At 43.3% G+C, this 15,633-nt stretch overlaps 1 protein-coding gene across 16 annotated transcripts in view; it reads right to left on the bottom strand.

Moving 5' to 3' along the window:
• Positions 1-7,228: 7,228 nt before the first annotated feature.
• Positions 7,229-15,633, bottom strand: part of acaca (acetyl-CoA carboxylase alpha) — a 33,355-nt gene continuing 24,950 nt past the window's right edge. For all 16 annotated transcript variants that reach the window (XM_037119246.1, XM_037119242.1, XM_037119244.1 and 13 more), the window contains 11 exons: positions 14,885-15,028; positions 14,647-14,767; positions 13,492-13,588; positions 13,294-13,390; positions 13,082-13,217; positions 12,823-13,000; positions 12,628-12,740; positions 11,831-11,985; positions 10,844-11,014; positions 9,087-9,223; positions 7,229-8,969 (listed from right to left, as the gene is read on the bottom strand). In XM_037119246.1, the coding sequence (XP_036975141.1) occupies positions 8,843-8,969; positions 9,087-9,223; positions 10,844-11,014; positions 11,831-11,985; positions 12,628-12,740; positions 12,823-13,000; positions 13,082-13,217; positions 13,294-13,390; positions 13,492-13,588; positions 14,647-14,767; positions 14,885-15,028 (1,476 nt within the window). In that variant the 3' untranslated portion in view covers positions 7,229-8,842. The remainder of the gene's footprint in view (positions 8,970-9,086; positions 9,224-10,843; positions 11,015-11,830; positions 11,986-12,627; positions 12,741-12,822; positions 13,001-13,081; positions 13,218-13,293; positions 13,391-13,491; positions 13,589-14,646; positions 14,768-14,884; positions 15,029-15,633) is intronic.

Below are 15,633 nucleotides of genomic sequence, written 5' to 3'. Positions count from 1 at the left end.
AATATCTCTTAAAAGGATTTTTCAAAATAAACTATTTACACACATGCAAATAATACATGTATTATGTTTCACGTTGTGACATATTTCTGGTAATTAACGCTTGTGTCTGAGGCCTACAGTGTTTAAATGTTTGGGGGTGATGTTATGCTGTTAATCAAACTAATCCTTGTTTATCTGAGCAAAATGCCGCGATTAAGGGGGGAGATTTGCAAGTCAAACACGAAAAGCCAGCGAATCAATTTAAATGTAGCTGACAGTCATTATGGCGTTCACTGCTGGATGGACCAATGCCCGGTGACGGTTATTCGTCCTCTGAGGAGGAGAGCTGCACAACATATTCAACTGTTTCCAACAAAAAAAGATCAGTGTGGTTTGGCACGGTCAATCCTCTTTGTATGATAACATTTTGGCCTTTCTGTGATGGTCCTACGTCATGATTATAATAGTGTGGAAAAATGTCAGCTATCTGACAGAAGAGAGTCCATTACGGCACCGCACTAATGGACTTTGCATTGGGTAAAAAAAAAAGAAAAAAGAATGATATCCTGTGCCCCCCAGTTCTCCAAGGACACCCTAAAAACCTGCTCCAAGGCCAATTTAAAACCTGTGAAAAGCAACTCTTGAGGTAAATACCATTAAAACATTACAGTATGAAAAATGTTAAGACTGCAGTAATCATTTTATTGTAATCTAACAAAGAAATCCTTTTCATTTTTTCTAATCCAAACCTCATTTGAACTTAGATTTGGCCTTTGTGTCGCTGCTGTTTCCTCGTAGTCGCTCGCAACAATCTGGCCCAAATCGGCTAATTTGACTCTTTCTTCATTTTCTTTTTTTTTTTTTTTTGCTCACGGCTTGGTAAGTCCACTTTCTGCATGAAAATCATTCACACATACAATTTTATAATCAATGCCCACAGTAATAGGATTCCTCTGGCCATGGGCAATTAATACAGTTTTTCCCTTTTTTTTTTTTTTTTCTCTTTCCCCTCCTCGCGCTGATCTCAAAGCTACGAGACATTGGCTTCTCCCTCATTTACATATTTATTGCATTGGACTCAAATCTGGCGAGTGATTGATGTGGAGCCTGCCTCCTGAATTTTTAGCGGCCCATTATTATGAAAAGAGAGGGAGGGGGCTGCGGCACGTCAGTGTACTTTTGATTAAAGTTGAAGAGGACAGAATTGTGAGTGTTCCCCACCTACTTTTCTTTTCCTGCAGCGCTTAATCAGGGAGGCCAAGTGCTTAGAAGATTTCAGCATGTTACGGATATTGACAAGCCATTCGCTCAACAAAGGCCGAGGAAGCTACGCTCGTTAAGATTTTAATCAGCCTTTCACTTGCTGTTCTTTTTTTTTTAGAGTGTGATGACAGTATAATGTGTTTTATATCTGACGTGTCCTCAGTTATTCTGTGATTCACCCTGACAAGGCTTGGATTCAGACTCCTGAACATTGCCCAGGGTAAACCTGATGATAACTATTGAGATTTTTATCATGTGAAATGAACCCTTTATGATCTCGATCGCGCCAAAAGATTCTGTCAAAGGGATCCAAAGACCAACACGCCTCTGGAAATAACGTGCCATAAAAGGGAGGCATGAAGAGGTATTTGGTTCCCCCGTTGGTTTTGACACAACGCCGGAATTCCATCACACCACTTTGTCTGTTGCGATCGGGGGTTTATAGGAACCCAGGAGACAAAGACAAGACACAGACACAGCTACTCTCATTTGCAATCAAGCGCGTAATGCTCGAGCATGAAAAAAACTCCGCTCTGCAAAACGTATTGTGTGCATATGTGTGTGTAATGGGGTGGACGACCAGGGTGGAGGAACTGGGGATGGGAGGGAGGGGGGTGGGCTGGTCGGCGACAGTAGTCTGCGTCTGCCAAGTCTACACCTCCTGTACATTTGAGAAAAATATACCTTGAGTTTGATCCAGCGTTTGATTGAGTGTAGCACATGAGAGCGGCCTTTTTTATTGTCTAGATACTTCAGTTTATTTGGCTGTAAGCAGCAAGTGTAGGGAATAACATTTGCTCCAGTGGCTTGATGGAATCTAAACGCCTATAAGAGCTTCATTAAAAGGACATTCACTTAAAATGTAGATCTCCCTACAGCGCTTCAGCAGCAACTCTTGCTCTCTACCACTCCTGGAGGTGAGGACAGCTTCTTGGGAACTTAGAGACATCTTTATCAGTCTGATTTAAATGTCGGAAAGCGGTGCTGTCAGATGATACTGCTCCATGCTATGTTGTCAAGCGTAGTGATTTCCCTGGTTGGCTGCCTTTGTCCTTCACAGGCAGAGGACACTGGTCACAAATAAGCCCGACCACGGGCCCTGTGAGGAGCAGTAAACCAAACATTTCCATAGGGAGTTGGCTTTCCACGCTCCACTGATATGCCTCTAATGCATGCATTTTAATGCGCCGCACCCCTCAAAATGGGCCACCGCTGGACCGATGTTTGCATTCAGCTAAACTCTTTCAGTCAGCAACTCTGTGCATGCTTTAACTTATGATGAGGGCAACGTGCACGTGTGTGCGGCATACTGCACGGTCCTCAGCATAGGCTAAGACTTGAAGCCATCGGTTCGGCTAATCAGTTCTTATCCTGATGTGCTACATGGGAAAGATTAAAAACAAACAAACAGAAAATGTTTTTGCAACACAGCAGCACACGTGCACGTAAGAGCACACACTGTTTGCATTTGTGTGTGTACGTCAAGATAACCACAAGTAGTAATGTGTTCTATCCTTCATAGACAAGGAAATGACAACAGATGAGTTAAACAGACAAAATGTAAAATGGAACAATGTTACCCAGACAACAGAACATGCTAAATCAAAGCCTGATGGCTTTAGTATGGAGGTGATTTACAGCAGGATTGATCAGGACTGTGACTGGGCAGCTGGGGACTGGAGAGGTCTTTGACATAAAGTCAACTCTGTTGTTTCTTTGAATTCCAATGATAATGTTAACTTCACTTTTAACCAAAATTCTGCCCACATCTTCCACCTTTAAAAAAAAGCCATAGTAGCCATAGCTAGCATCTCTATGAGGCTGGGGCCTTGAGCTAAATGCTTTATAGACATTACCATTCTTTATTCTAATTATTTATCTTTATTTGTCCAGCCTTTGTTGCCCTTTCTCGTAGGTGTATGTTTGAGAGCAATGGAAAAAACCTGTGTCAATTTCCTTGTGTAATATAACACACATGGTCAATCCTGCATCAGATATCAGCATGCTAACAAGCTAAAAATGACTTTGCTAGCATGTTCATGTCTAGGATGTTGTTTACCACGCTTACCATCCCAGGTTAGCATGCTAGTTTGTTAATTGACAGCGAGCACAGCTGGAGCTGATGGGGAATCTCAAATTCAAACTGCGAGCTTGGTTGAAAACTACTTTCACTGAGGTGTGGTGGAGGTCGACTGTGACTCCTCGCTTGCTCGGCCTTGCCCAGTCCTCCAGCATGCCACGTGAACCTGTCACTGATCCCATAATTTCCATGCCAGTCAATGACCTACGGTAATAATTGTGATATATGGCCAAAGACGCAGCACCTTGCTTGCTGACCTTTCCCACAATCCCATATTGGGCAACCTTCACCACCACACCCCACCCCACCCCTCCCCTTTCTTCCACCAGCCCTTATCAGGCGGGGTGGGGGTGTAGGGGGGTGGGGGGGGGCCCCATCCTCCCACCCTCCCCCTCGCCCTCCATCCCCGCATCTCGTCGCCGGCTCGATGTACTCGGCTCGCCACACTCCAGTGGCTCCATGAATGTTAATGTTGGGACGGGGATGAAGGAGGGAGAAGGGAGGGGGGTTGTAGGTGGGGTGGGGGTGGGGGGTGATGGTGGGCTGCCTGGTACGGGGAGCGACTTCACCTGGTCTGCACTGCACAGCTATAAAGGGCTTTTCTGCATATTATTGTTCACATCAGCCAAGCTGTGTTTCTCTAATATTAGAGTGATATCGGTGACAAATCGACTGTCGAGTGCATGAGAACGAACATCAGCCTAGTTATTGTGTGCTCAGCTACAGCATGATATTGATTTCCTCCTGAGGATGGAAAACAGACATGGGGGGTGGGGGGGGGGGGGGGGGGGCGGTGCAGCTGGATCTTATTATTATCAAAATAAAAGCTGTGTATGTCGAGTCAAGACTACGACCCCTTATAGGAATTTGTCCATCATGAACTCTTAATTTAAGTCTTCTGTCTTCGTTCTTTCTCCTCCTGCCTGTGAATTAGCCCGTCCTCTCTCGTCTTCCCAGCGTTCAGTTAGCCGGGCCAGTGTTTACCAAGCTCTGACAGAATGAGAATGTATGCATTATGAGGCGATGATCACAGGGTGTTGTAATCTTTGACCCTTGTGGCACGTTTTTGTTCGAACGCAGATTAAAGATTAAGCCCCTCATGCAGCTGGCTGACAGGCTGCCTTCCCCGAGCCCCTGGAGAGATTCACTGCCCGGCCGACTATAACTCTGCAGGCCGGGGTCCTCCCTGCCTCACAGATACGATACATCATTTAGTTTTAATTTGTGATGTATAGGTGGGGAATTGCTTTTTTTTCCCAGAAAATCCCCTTCATTATTTAAGTCTATCAAACATTATAAATCCTGAAAGCCTTGGAATGCGTGGGGGAATTCGCCGCCATCATAAAAACTATGAGCAAACAAAGCCAGCAGTGTGACGGCGGTGTTTTACGTCCCGCTGGAGGTTCGGCTCGAACCCAGCTAGACTCATGTACTGTTTGACTAAACTATACCGCTGCACAGCGTTGAGGATGCTAATTTAAATGGAAATGGGCAACTCGTTGCCTTTTGCTTCATCTGCTCACTTTATTCATGATATAAGATCTTTTTTTTTTTTGATTTTTAGGCGTTTACTGAGTTGTTTTCCTTTTTTTTTTTTTTCCAAGGATCTGGTGAGGTCGAAAGATGGTCAGACAGTTGTGGCTGGTTTTAAATTTAGAATGATACAGGGTTATGGAGTTACATCGAGGTATGATACTGGATTGGAGGGATGGGGATTGTTGGGCCTTGGTGGAGGTGTGTGCTCTACTGATTGTCATTCTTAATGGAAATGTGTTTTAAATCGATGCAATTCAATTATTTGAAGGTATACTTAAAGTATTGCTTTTGTAAAATACCTAATTTAACCTTCTAAAAAAAGAGCAGCACTTAAGGATATAATACATAACGTAACGTAAGATGACCTTTGATATTCATTTTGTTGAGTTACACGAACTCGACAGTTCCAACAATCTTCAAATACCCATTTCTTCAACAGTGCATTTTTTTTGGTCGCCATAACTTCAGGATGTGAGTCACAGAGCGAGGAAGGAAGGAAGTCAGTGAGTGTGCCTTAATAAAAATGTTAACAAAGATCTAATAAATTACCTCCTGTGTGAACTTGTCGGCAGTTCTGGTTGTCTAGCTCGATGAGGACAGTGACTCCCGTGATCTCACACTATTTATGTGTTTTGTTCTTGCTTTGAGGCCCTCGTTACGTACCGTGCATTTAAATCAGGCTTCACTTTGCAATAAGCTTTACAGGATCACCAGTGGAAAATGCCCTTATCCACTCTCAGCAATGCATTTCAAAATAATGGGAATGTGTAATTTTTTCTTTTTTTTTACTTTTGACAGCATAATGTACAATTTTCGCTTCATTTTGACATCAGCCATCATGCACATGAAGTATCCTCCATGCAGGCATATGACCCAGAGATCATCTTGTTTCTACGCGACACGGGCAGGCGAAACAGTTTCTCAACTCGTAAGACACGTCTAAAGCATCTTAGTGTGACCGGCCCGCGATACATTTTCCGGTATGGTTGAAATGTAAAAAAGGCAGGCAGGCGGAGATGAGATGAGCTCTTCAGAATCCTCAGCCCGGAGAGAAGGAGAACAGCTGGGGCCTGGCGCTCCCTCTGTGTCACTCTACTCTTTGTCATGGGCAAAAGACTCTTGTTTTCAGGCAGTAATCAGACAGCCCTGGGGCTCTGTAAAGACCCTGTTCCCTTTTCATCTCAACTGTTGCATACACCCTGCTAATTGGAATCCTGCAACTGGGTCACAGGCATTGTCTCTCAAGTGCTGTCAAGTCATTGAGACGCGTGAATGTGGAATTATGGTTGCCTCAGATGCATGATTGAGTCTCCCCTCCGCGCTTTCTTAATGCCTCCATTTCAATCTCATCGCAGACACTGATTTTCTCCTCTTTTTTTTTTTTTTGGCTTCCATTAATATTTCTTGCCATGCTCTGCTCTGTTTTTGTCACAGCCCCGCCTGAAACCAGCAGTCGAAGAACGTCGGAAATCAGAAAGTAAAACGATCCGGATTCTGTAAAACGCCAGCTCCGTTCCGTGTATCGTAACCTTTTAAAAGTATGGGGATTTTCTTTCGATCGACAAAAGATGTTGCTGTAGCTTCACGCATCTTATTATAAATCTACATTTGTACGTAGAGAAACGACAACAATTAAGCCATTCTTCCTGCGAGTTCAACCGAACAGTCTTGGTCCTTCCACTCCCGTGGTCGGGAAAGAACCTGATTCTGCAGTTTGTCAGTGATTAACAGAAGAATTAGCCAGCCCTCGCATGCCACCACAAATGAGCAAAAACCCTCTGGGAGACCAGAGAGACCAAGCAAGGCACATTTCCAATTATACCGCCAAATGACTCATTTTCTTATTGGGCCTCCTATAATTGTGGTGGGTATTGGGTGCATGCAACTCAATTTGTCTTACATATTTGTTGGTAGGATGGAGAAAAGAGTTGATGGAGCCGAGGGGATGATATGAAAGAATTAGAGAAAATAAAAAAATAAAAAATAAAAGGGGGGGGGGGGGGTTGGGGTGAGATAGATCCCTCAATATTTGTTTGATCTGCTTCATCCTCCTTAATACTGTTGAAGTTTAAAAGCCAGGAAGAAAATGCCACTTTAATCATCTGTGGATTGAGGAACGGGAAGACTATCATTTTCGAGTAATCAGAAAATGTCTCTCCGGAGGAATGGACTTTGTTCTTACTGCCGAAATTAATGAGGCTTCCAGTGATGTTGTTATCTGTCCGAGGATCATCGATCTATCAAAATAACTGACAAATTAAATTACGGCAAATTCTCGCAAAGTTCTGCTAAAACCACCACCACCCCACCACCCCCGCCCCCGAAAAAAAATAGAGATTTTATAAAGTTTTTTAAGAACACACTTCAAGCTAAGTTTGGTAATATTTATTAAATTTGCAGACACATATTAGAGATCATAACTGTAAATTCTTCTCCATCCTCGTGTAGGAAACAAGCAGTTACTTATAAAGCAACTGAACTACATGTTCGAAACAGGCACATAAAAGGCACAGCACGGAACCAGGAAGCATTTTCACGTCACTAATGTCGCCGTTTTTCAGCAGAGCATGAAACAATGAGCTACAGGACTGCGTTCAACATCACGGTGCCGTTTTCCTATTATCACGTCCTCTGTTCTTTTATGATACAGTTGTCTCGACTCGCATGTCTATCGGTAACAAACTCAAGTGAGGGAGTAATTCAAAAAAACTGTTTTTTTGAAAAAAAATTAATCGTAAAAATAAGTAACATTTGATATACATATACAAGTACGTACAAGTACAAACTTTAAATATAACAGTTAATGTGGATTACAGTTAGAATTAGACATGTAACACATTAAGTCCAGTGAACGGTAGCCTTTGTTCTCTCACAGACAATCGAGTTGTTGTAAATTCAAAAATATTTCTGTAGTTAAAAAAAAAAAAAAAAATCATAAAAACCCCCTCGACTCTCCATGATTGGTTCAAGCAAACACAATAAGTTGTCAGAAAAAAAGAGAAAATACTATTTTTTTTTTCCTAAACAAGCACACCATTTTCCACTCTGTGTGTAGTACCATTATCGAGTCTCATTTAAATGCCACTCTCTCATCATGTGCGTAGTACTGCGTGTGTCACTCTGTGTATGTTTGTATGGTAGACGCAACAGTTAAAAAAAACCGTGCGGGTTTGGTTCTGGGTTGCAATGTGAGGCAACAGTAAGCAGTAAAGTGCGTCTGAAGCAGCATGTGTGTGCTGTGTGAGCGTGAACAGAAGGGACAGCTGTGGGTTTTGTTGAGAGGCGAGCTGCCCATTGCTCACTGCAGGGTAACTGTGAAACAGTCGGGGTCTAAAAGGGACCTCGTCCCCGCTCCCTGCTGGGCTCTCCTGTCCAAATCTGTTATAGTGTTCCCTCGTCTTTGTTCAGTAACTAAGTGCTCCCTACTTGGGTAGTTTAAAACCCCCTTTTCTTGTTGATACCCCCAGCAATGCGTTGTCATTGTCGTGTTGGTCATCAAAACACTTGCCGACCTTAACAAGCATATGTCACAAACCAAGGTGCATTTTTTAAAAACGACAACAATTAAAACTCGAATGTCGATCACACTCAAGTTTAACTGGAGGCCGCTGATTATCATGGAAGCATTAAACATCCACCTCTGTGTAAACTCCAGACATATTATATTCTAGTCACTAGATATTTTTTTTAAGTCATTTCTCAATTGCACTTGAATACAAAATACATGGATTTCCTACACACAAGCACACATGTAAGACAATTTACAATTTGTTAGCATTGATGTCAGTCATCTAAACTCATAGTGTGAATCATAGCCAACGATTCATCAGTAACCTGGCAACTGCCGTGGGCCCTCACGTTGGCTCCTCTAGCCTCAGATTCCAGCCAGGAGCAGGTGGGGCTAAGCCAGGCTCCTTCTGGCTGTGGTTTGCAGCCTGAGCTGTGTGCTGTCAGCCAGGCGGGGAGGACAGGCCGCGCTCCCGACTAGGAGGAGGCTGACGTCTCCATAGTGGACAGGATACGCACCACCTCGGTTCTCTGCGTGGCGGAGATGTGCTGGGTCATGTGCACAATGGAATCCATAGCAACCTCTGGATTGGCTTGAACGAGGCTGGAAATCAAGTGGGGAGAAAAAAAAACATCATAATCCAGATTTCGCTCTTATGTTTGCTGTTGTGGGTAATGACGGGTGACAATTTGTTGAACTCGCACTGTTTAAAATTGTCACCTGCGTATCTGCTTGAGGATGTGATCCCGGCGGATGTACTTGATGTTCTCGTCGATGACAGACCTCGCGCCCTCTTCTTCGGCTAGTTGCCTCTCCAACCATGCCACCACCTCTTCATTGTTATCCCACAGATAGGCCTGCATAATGAGAGGAGGGGGCGAGAAGATGAAACATACAATATTTATGGGTAAATAAAGCCTAGGAAACACGTTTTCCTAAAGCGAAATGGTGTGAAATAAATGTAACTGGGAATTTATAAATTTCAAAAACTGAACATCTGAAGGGATAATATAAATAAAATATCATGAATCACAAAATAAATATCAACACCAAAAAAAAAAAAAAGAAATGGACCGACAGAATGTGGGCCGGATGTCTTGTTGACTGGACCCGACAGGAAAATTAGTATTCATGAGTGCTGGCATCTCTGATCTTAAACAAAGCCAGGCTGGAGGGCTTAGCAAAGATTTGGGGGCCGAGGGGTTTAATGGGCTCTTGCCTTTTTTATGAACAGTCCTGCTTGAGGTCTGCAAGAACATTTAATGCCCTTATTAATCATTTTTAATCTGTTTGCTTTTAATTAAGAAACAGCGTGTTGCTCTCCTATCTGCACGTGCCAGGGCTGTGATTAATTGTGGCTTAAGACAGCCAGTCCTGATTGGGATAATATATGAGCTAACAAGAAGGCCACTTCTTAGGAGATCTCAAACGACGGGCAGGCTCATGTCAACCCCTGCGGGCTGGTCCTCTAAGCAGGAGACTGGGCCGGAAGGAGCAGCGTTTATGTATCTCTGAGGAATGTTTATTTTCATTAACTAGCGGTTTATCAGTCCATCTGTATTAAATCATGATGATTTAGGAGGAACGCTTACCGCTTCTTTATCTGGTGCACCTTGTGGGGAAGGAATAGGAGTTTCAGGGTAAAAAAAAATAAATAAATAAAAAAAAAAAAAAAAAAGACAGAACCTCTGTAATCATTCCCGGGGGGCTAAGAAGGTGTTTACTTGGGTGTCTACACTGAAAAGACCCAAATCTAAGAATCCCTCCCCCTCAACCCTTTCCCAGATAATTTAATACTGATGCAATCTGTCAAAGACCCGTAATCATTCATTCCAAAGGACTGGCTATGATGACTGTATGAGTAGATAGTGAAATCTGAAAATTAATCAGCAAAAAAATGACAAGTTTGAGAACATTATCACTGTATACCGTTGTAGCATGAAACAGATTTTTAAGGCAGAGGAGGAAAAAAAAAAGCTTCTTTCCAGATATTTGTGTTGTTGTGAACCTGTCAAGGAAATACAACGCATACAGTGGTGTTCTGTAGCCTTATTTTGCCCACAGTTAGGCTCTCTTTGATTTAATAGTGCAAGATGTTTGGAGCAATTACTGTTTATGATCATGTTAAAAATTCCCCCTTCAAAATTACTAAGAACAACAAACTGAACAGTTGAATGAAGTTGTACTGACAATCAGCAGTCAATTACATCATATTTTAATTTTCTTAAGTACATGTTCAAAATCTGTGCGAGCTAATTAAAATGTATCACCATCAATATAACCATCATCCAGGTATGGTGCTTTAAATAGATAAGTGAGATTACAATTCAGAGTCATTAAAGTCCCTCATTGTAACATCCACTAATCAAAACGGAGCTTATGAGATTGTAATTATGGATTTCCGCATTTTTACCCACTCAGAATCTCTGAGTATTGAGAGACTAGAGAACAAAACCTTGATGAGAGGTGGGTTTTACCTTGACGGCCCCTTCGGCCTCCACGAACCAGCGGCGCAGCATCGCCTGGACCTGACCGTCTGTCAGCTCGCTGTTGGCCGCTTGGATCTTCCTCTTCACCGTCTCCTCCAGCAGCAGACGCCGCAGACGCCAGTAAAAGAATTGACGGGACGTTTGCCATTCAAGGATGTCCTGGGAAAGGCAAAAGATAAAAGGAATAATAAGGTTTTATATTTTAAATGTCAACATATAAGGGATTGCATTTGGTAATATTTTTATTTTGTTGTGGATTTAAAAACTTCAATACAAGTCTAACACTCATAAAGCAGATAAATATATGTTACATAATAGAACTGTGTTATTCTGAAGATCAGAGGATGTCATTTCATGATGGTCGATAACATATTTCTCTACTGATGTACTGAGTACAAACATGCAGTCTAGTACAGTCAGTAAGTGACACTGTTGCAGGGCAGTGAGAGAGAGTCGCATTTCAGCATTCCTTTCTCACATTTATATACAAAATAAAAATGGCATAATAAAGACATTTTTGTTCATGTTAATTGTATTTCAAGTTCAAGAAAAGATTTAAATTTCAAACAATGGTGATCTCACTATTAACTGAAAAAAAATAATCGTGATGATGATTTTTGCCACAATCAAGCGGCTCTACTGTGTGTACAAAACACCCTGCCTGCCATCCATCTGCCAACCACCCCTCTGGCCATGTGAGTGAGTGCGTGTATCCTTGTGCGTGAAAGATGGGACTGGGAAGGTGTAGAGGATGAGATGGGGCCTGCCCGAGGCTGCTCTGCGCTTTCTAAGGTGATTGACCAGGGTCATCAGAAGATAATTATGAGGACGAGTCTCACAGCCCGGTGAGACCAAACATTATTCACCAGGCAGGTGCGGCAGCAGCTAGACCGATAGTCCCCTTTGGGCATTTTGGGGTTATTCACATACTGAGCGCTCAAACTGCAGCAGGAAAGCATTTTAAAAAGTGCTCACCGTTATAACACCCTTCTCTTGCATGCGACCTGGGGTGTCGTGGAGGTCAGCGAACTGCACGGCCACCTGGTGGTAGATGGGCAGGAGGAACTCCTCGCGTTCCTTTAGTTTGGTCTCCAGCTCTTTGCGATCAGGGGGGCTCAGCTCTGGTGTTCCTGTTGGATTTTCAACACAGAACCGTGAAAAAAAACAAAAAAAAACAAACAAGCTGTAAAATAATTTGCTGAAAACTGACAAAGTAATCGGCATTAACACTATCAAGAAAAGGAAAATACGTGTTATCATAGTTAATGTGTGAGAGCAACAAAGTTGGCCTTCCCTTATTGTCCCATTACCATCACATCAGGTTCTACATGAGCATGTAGCGGTGAGTTAATACCCGCCAACAGCAATTTTGGTTCACAGCTCCCCCAAACCCCTGACTGCTGTTACCAAAGAATGATTTCTGTCAATTCCAATCTGTGAAACTCTGAGACCCTCCCCAGTAACCCTCCTCCTTTGCACCAGTTCGCCCAGCACACACACCATTGGACCAGAGTTGCTCCGAGCCTGAAGGAAAATCAATAATGCTGCACGGGGAAGACAGGAGAGCCTGTGATTGATCTGAGCAGGCTGTGATTGACACGTCTCCCCGGGGAGAGCGCTGAAGATGATACAATCAACACCAAATAAAGAACGACAGTCAAAGCACACATGCTCCCACCTGATCTATCGCTCCTTACGAAAATGAGGACAAGGCCGAAGGGGACGAAGACAGCCGTAAAGAGCTATAATTAGAATTGAAATGGAGGACTCACCCAATCTTTCAGCCAGGCTTGTGTAGACTGGATCTACTCTTCTCATGGTTTTCACCAGGTCCTTCCTCCTAAACTTGATCTCCACGGTTCCCTCAGGCTCCAACACTCCACCTCTGTAGAACGTTTAAAGTGAACAATTATGTTTTTATCGCTGGAGATGATGCTTAATCAGTCCTTTTTTTTTGTCCAACTCACCGACTGTCTTTATCAGCGTACATCTCCATGTGACGAGGGTTGATGGTGGGATCTATGACCACCCAGGATCCTCCTCTTAACTCAGCCTGCGGGGGGATGTAAACCAACACAGGCTGCCTGTACTCCCTCAGCCCGTCCACGATGTAGGCCCCAAACTTCAGCACCTGGTCGTACATATCTAAGAAGCAGAATTTCATATGACATACTGAATGTCTTCAAAACACAGATTGATGACTGATGAGCATGGACGGAGACATACCTTTCATTCCTCCAGAAAAGCCTCTCCAGTTGGCGAACACGATGAGAGGAAGACCCTCTCTGTTCAGGTCCTTAATAGCCTGGGCTGTTTTGAAAGCAGAATCTGGGAACCACACCTGTCCCGCCTGCTGGATGATCTAAATATACGTTTCAGAAATATCAGCATCGGTGGCTGGAGGCAGTCGAAGTAAATGTATTGAGCGAACCCCTTACCTTCGCCTCTGAGTCCAAATTGGCTGGATCGGCTGGGATTGACAGCTCCACTGACCTGGTTTCCACGGCAACAACCCCAGTAGGTATACCCCCCAGTCTGCAGAGAGAGGCCATTCAGCACTGACATCTACAAAATGACTGTGACTACATACACGGCGCGAAGAAATTCATTATTGGCAGTGTGTCATCTGGACTTACCTGGCTCTGCCTACCATCACACTCTGTGCCCAAGGCTGCATGATCTCCATGAAGGAGCCATGGTCGAAGAAGCCACTCTGCCAGGAACCCTTTGGAGCTGGATATACAGGGAGGAAGCGTGACTGGTGTGACAGAGAGTGCAACAAAAAACAAAAAAAAAAAACAAAACAGGGTAACAAGAGAGAAAATTGGGTTCATTCTTTCCACGGTGCTTCAAAATCCCTGGTTTTATTCCTCTTGCAGTCCGAGGTTGTGTATTTTTTCCCCCAGAATCTGTAATCTTGGCAGCAACCATGATGGATGGCTTTATAAAGCGGCTGACTCGACTCTTTTTCTGCCTGTACACCCCGACAAACATGCCCAGCCTGTGAGGTTACCATTCAATTAAGCCTCGCCACTCATCACTACCAGAGACGTCGACTGGCTTCCAACACAGTCCCCCCAATCTCTTTGCTGTCCCAAGCTGTAATTACACTGATGTGGAACCTGCTCAGTCCTGACCCACAGTGTAAAACAGGCTGGATCCATTCTGGTGCTATCTCGATCTCGCCTTTAGCAGCATGACATTAGGTTCCACAGTTTCTTTCTTAGTTTCTTAATAGTCTCGCTCTAGTAATGAATCACTTGAACCTTTAACCCGGGGGATATCAGGCTGAGATGATACATCTTCGCACTATATTTATTTTGAATAATATACTTTACAGCTGCTGATAAAGAATGTTGGATGAAAACAGTAAGTAGAGGAAACAAGCAAAAATTAGTGCATAAATCACTGCTGTCGTTATAATCAGGATGCTTTATAAAAGGCAAATAATCTTTTAACACAACTCAGTATTTTGTTCTAGCCATCCCAATGTTGCAGTTTTGAAACAGAGCATGTCTAAAGGGCTAATTGCATGAATGTAGGGCTACTATTACGATTAATTTAATTCATCTATTAATCAGATGATAAACTATAACATTTAAAAATGTTTTTAAAAAAAGGCAGTTACAGTTTCCCAGAGTTCAAGTTGACCTCTAAGAATTGCTAGTTATGTTCAGTCAACAATCAGAAATGTAAAGATATTCAATATAACATGAGAAAGTGGGAGATCCAAACTAAGTAGCAAATTATTAGCATTTTTTCCTGAATAGTAACCACGACTAGACACTCACTCTGGCTGGGACGTCCTGCTATCATCCAGCGAGGATCGTAGGGAGCCTTTGTAGGCACAAACTCCACCAGCCGATCTATCGGATCCTTGGCATTGAGGATAGGCACAGGACTAGCTTTGTTCTGAAGAAAGGAAATGTCTTTTATTTTACAGTGACAAAAACCACACTCCTCTCAAGTGAATTCATCACACTGATAATCAGATGTGGCATCCTATTCCAAACAACAGCTCCGCCTTACCATGGGCATGTAGGACAGCCACTGCAGGAGCGTGAAGACTCCCTCAAAATCATCACAAACAGTAGAGTGGGTGACTCCATTGTTGTGCATGATTTGGATCCCACCAAGCTGGTTGTTAGATGTGTAAACTTCTCTGCCCAGCACCTGTAGCAGGAAAAATAAAGGATAATAAATGAAAGAATAATAAATGAATAGTTATTAATTATCTTATGAATCCCAGACTGTTTGATATTTTAGTCCGTTGTTCTGGGCATGTATTAGCCAAGTAAACAAGAGGTTTCAGGGTAAAAAAAAACACGGGAGGTCGCTGTGTAAGCACTGCGCTTGAAAACCAGAGCAGCGTTTTTTCTGCCCAATTTAATTTACTTTGGATTTACCCTTTAATAGACTCCTCTCCCTGGCCTCCAATAGAGGCAACAGAGTTAATCCAGTGTTCATGTTGTGCAACCCTGCCCAACAACAGGGGGAACTGTCTCCAGCTTTCTGGTCTGGGGAGCAGCGGATCAATGAGATCGCACACCGACAGACCTGCTGGATTACAGCAGGGACCCTGTATTACATGGCCCCGGTGTCTTGTCAATACAGGTGACCAGCAGCCACAAATGTCTCCACCACAGCGGTCACAGGTGGGTGGCAGCACCTGCCACTCTTCCTGGGGGAATTTCTAACAGATGGAGTAAATTAACACACGTCGCCTTACATCCAAAATTAATTCGACTGGCTTGCATCCCTTTTTGTTGTCATGTGTA

Source organism: Acanthopagrus latus, chromosome 13 (assembly GCF_904848185.1).
Source record: "Acanthopagrus latus isolate v.2019 chromosome 13, fAcaLat1.1, whole genome shotgun sequence".
NCBI lineage: Eukaryota > Metazoa > Chordata > Actinopteri > Spariformes > Sparidae > Acanthopagrus > Acanthopagrus latus.
Note: the sequence above shows the minus strand (reverse complement) of the source record. Positions and strands in the feature narration are given on the sequence as shown.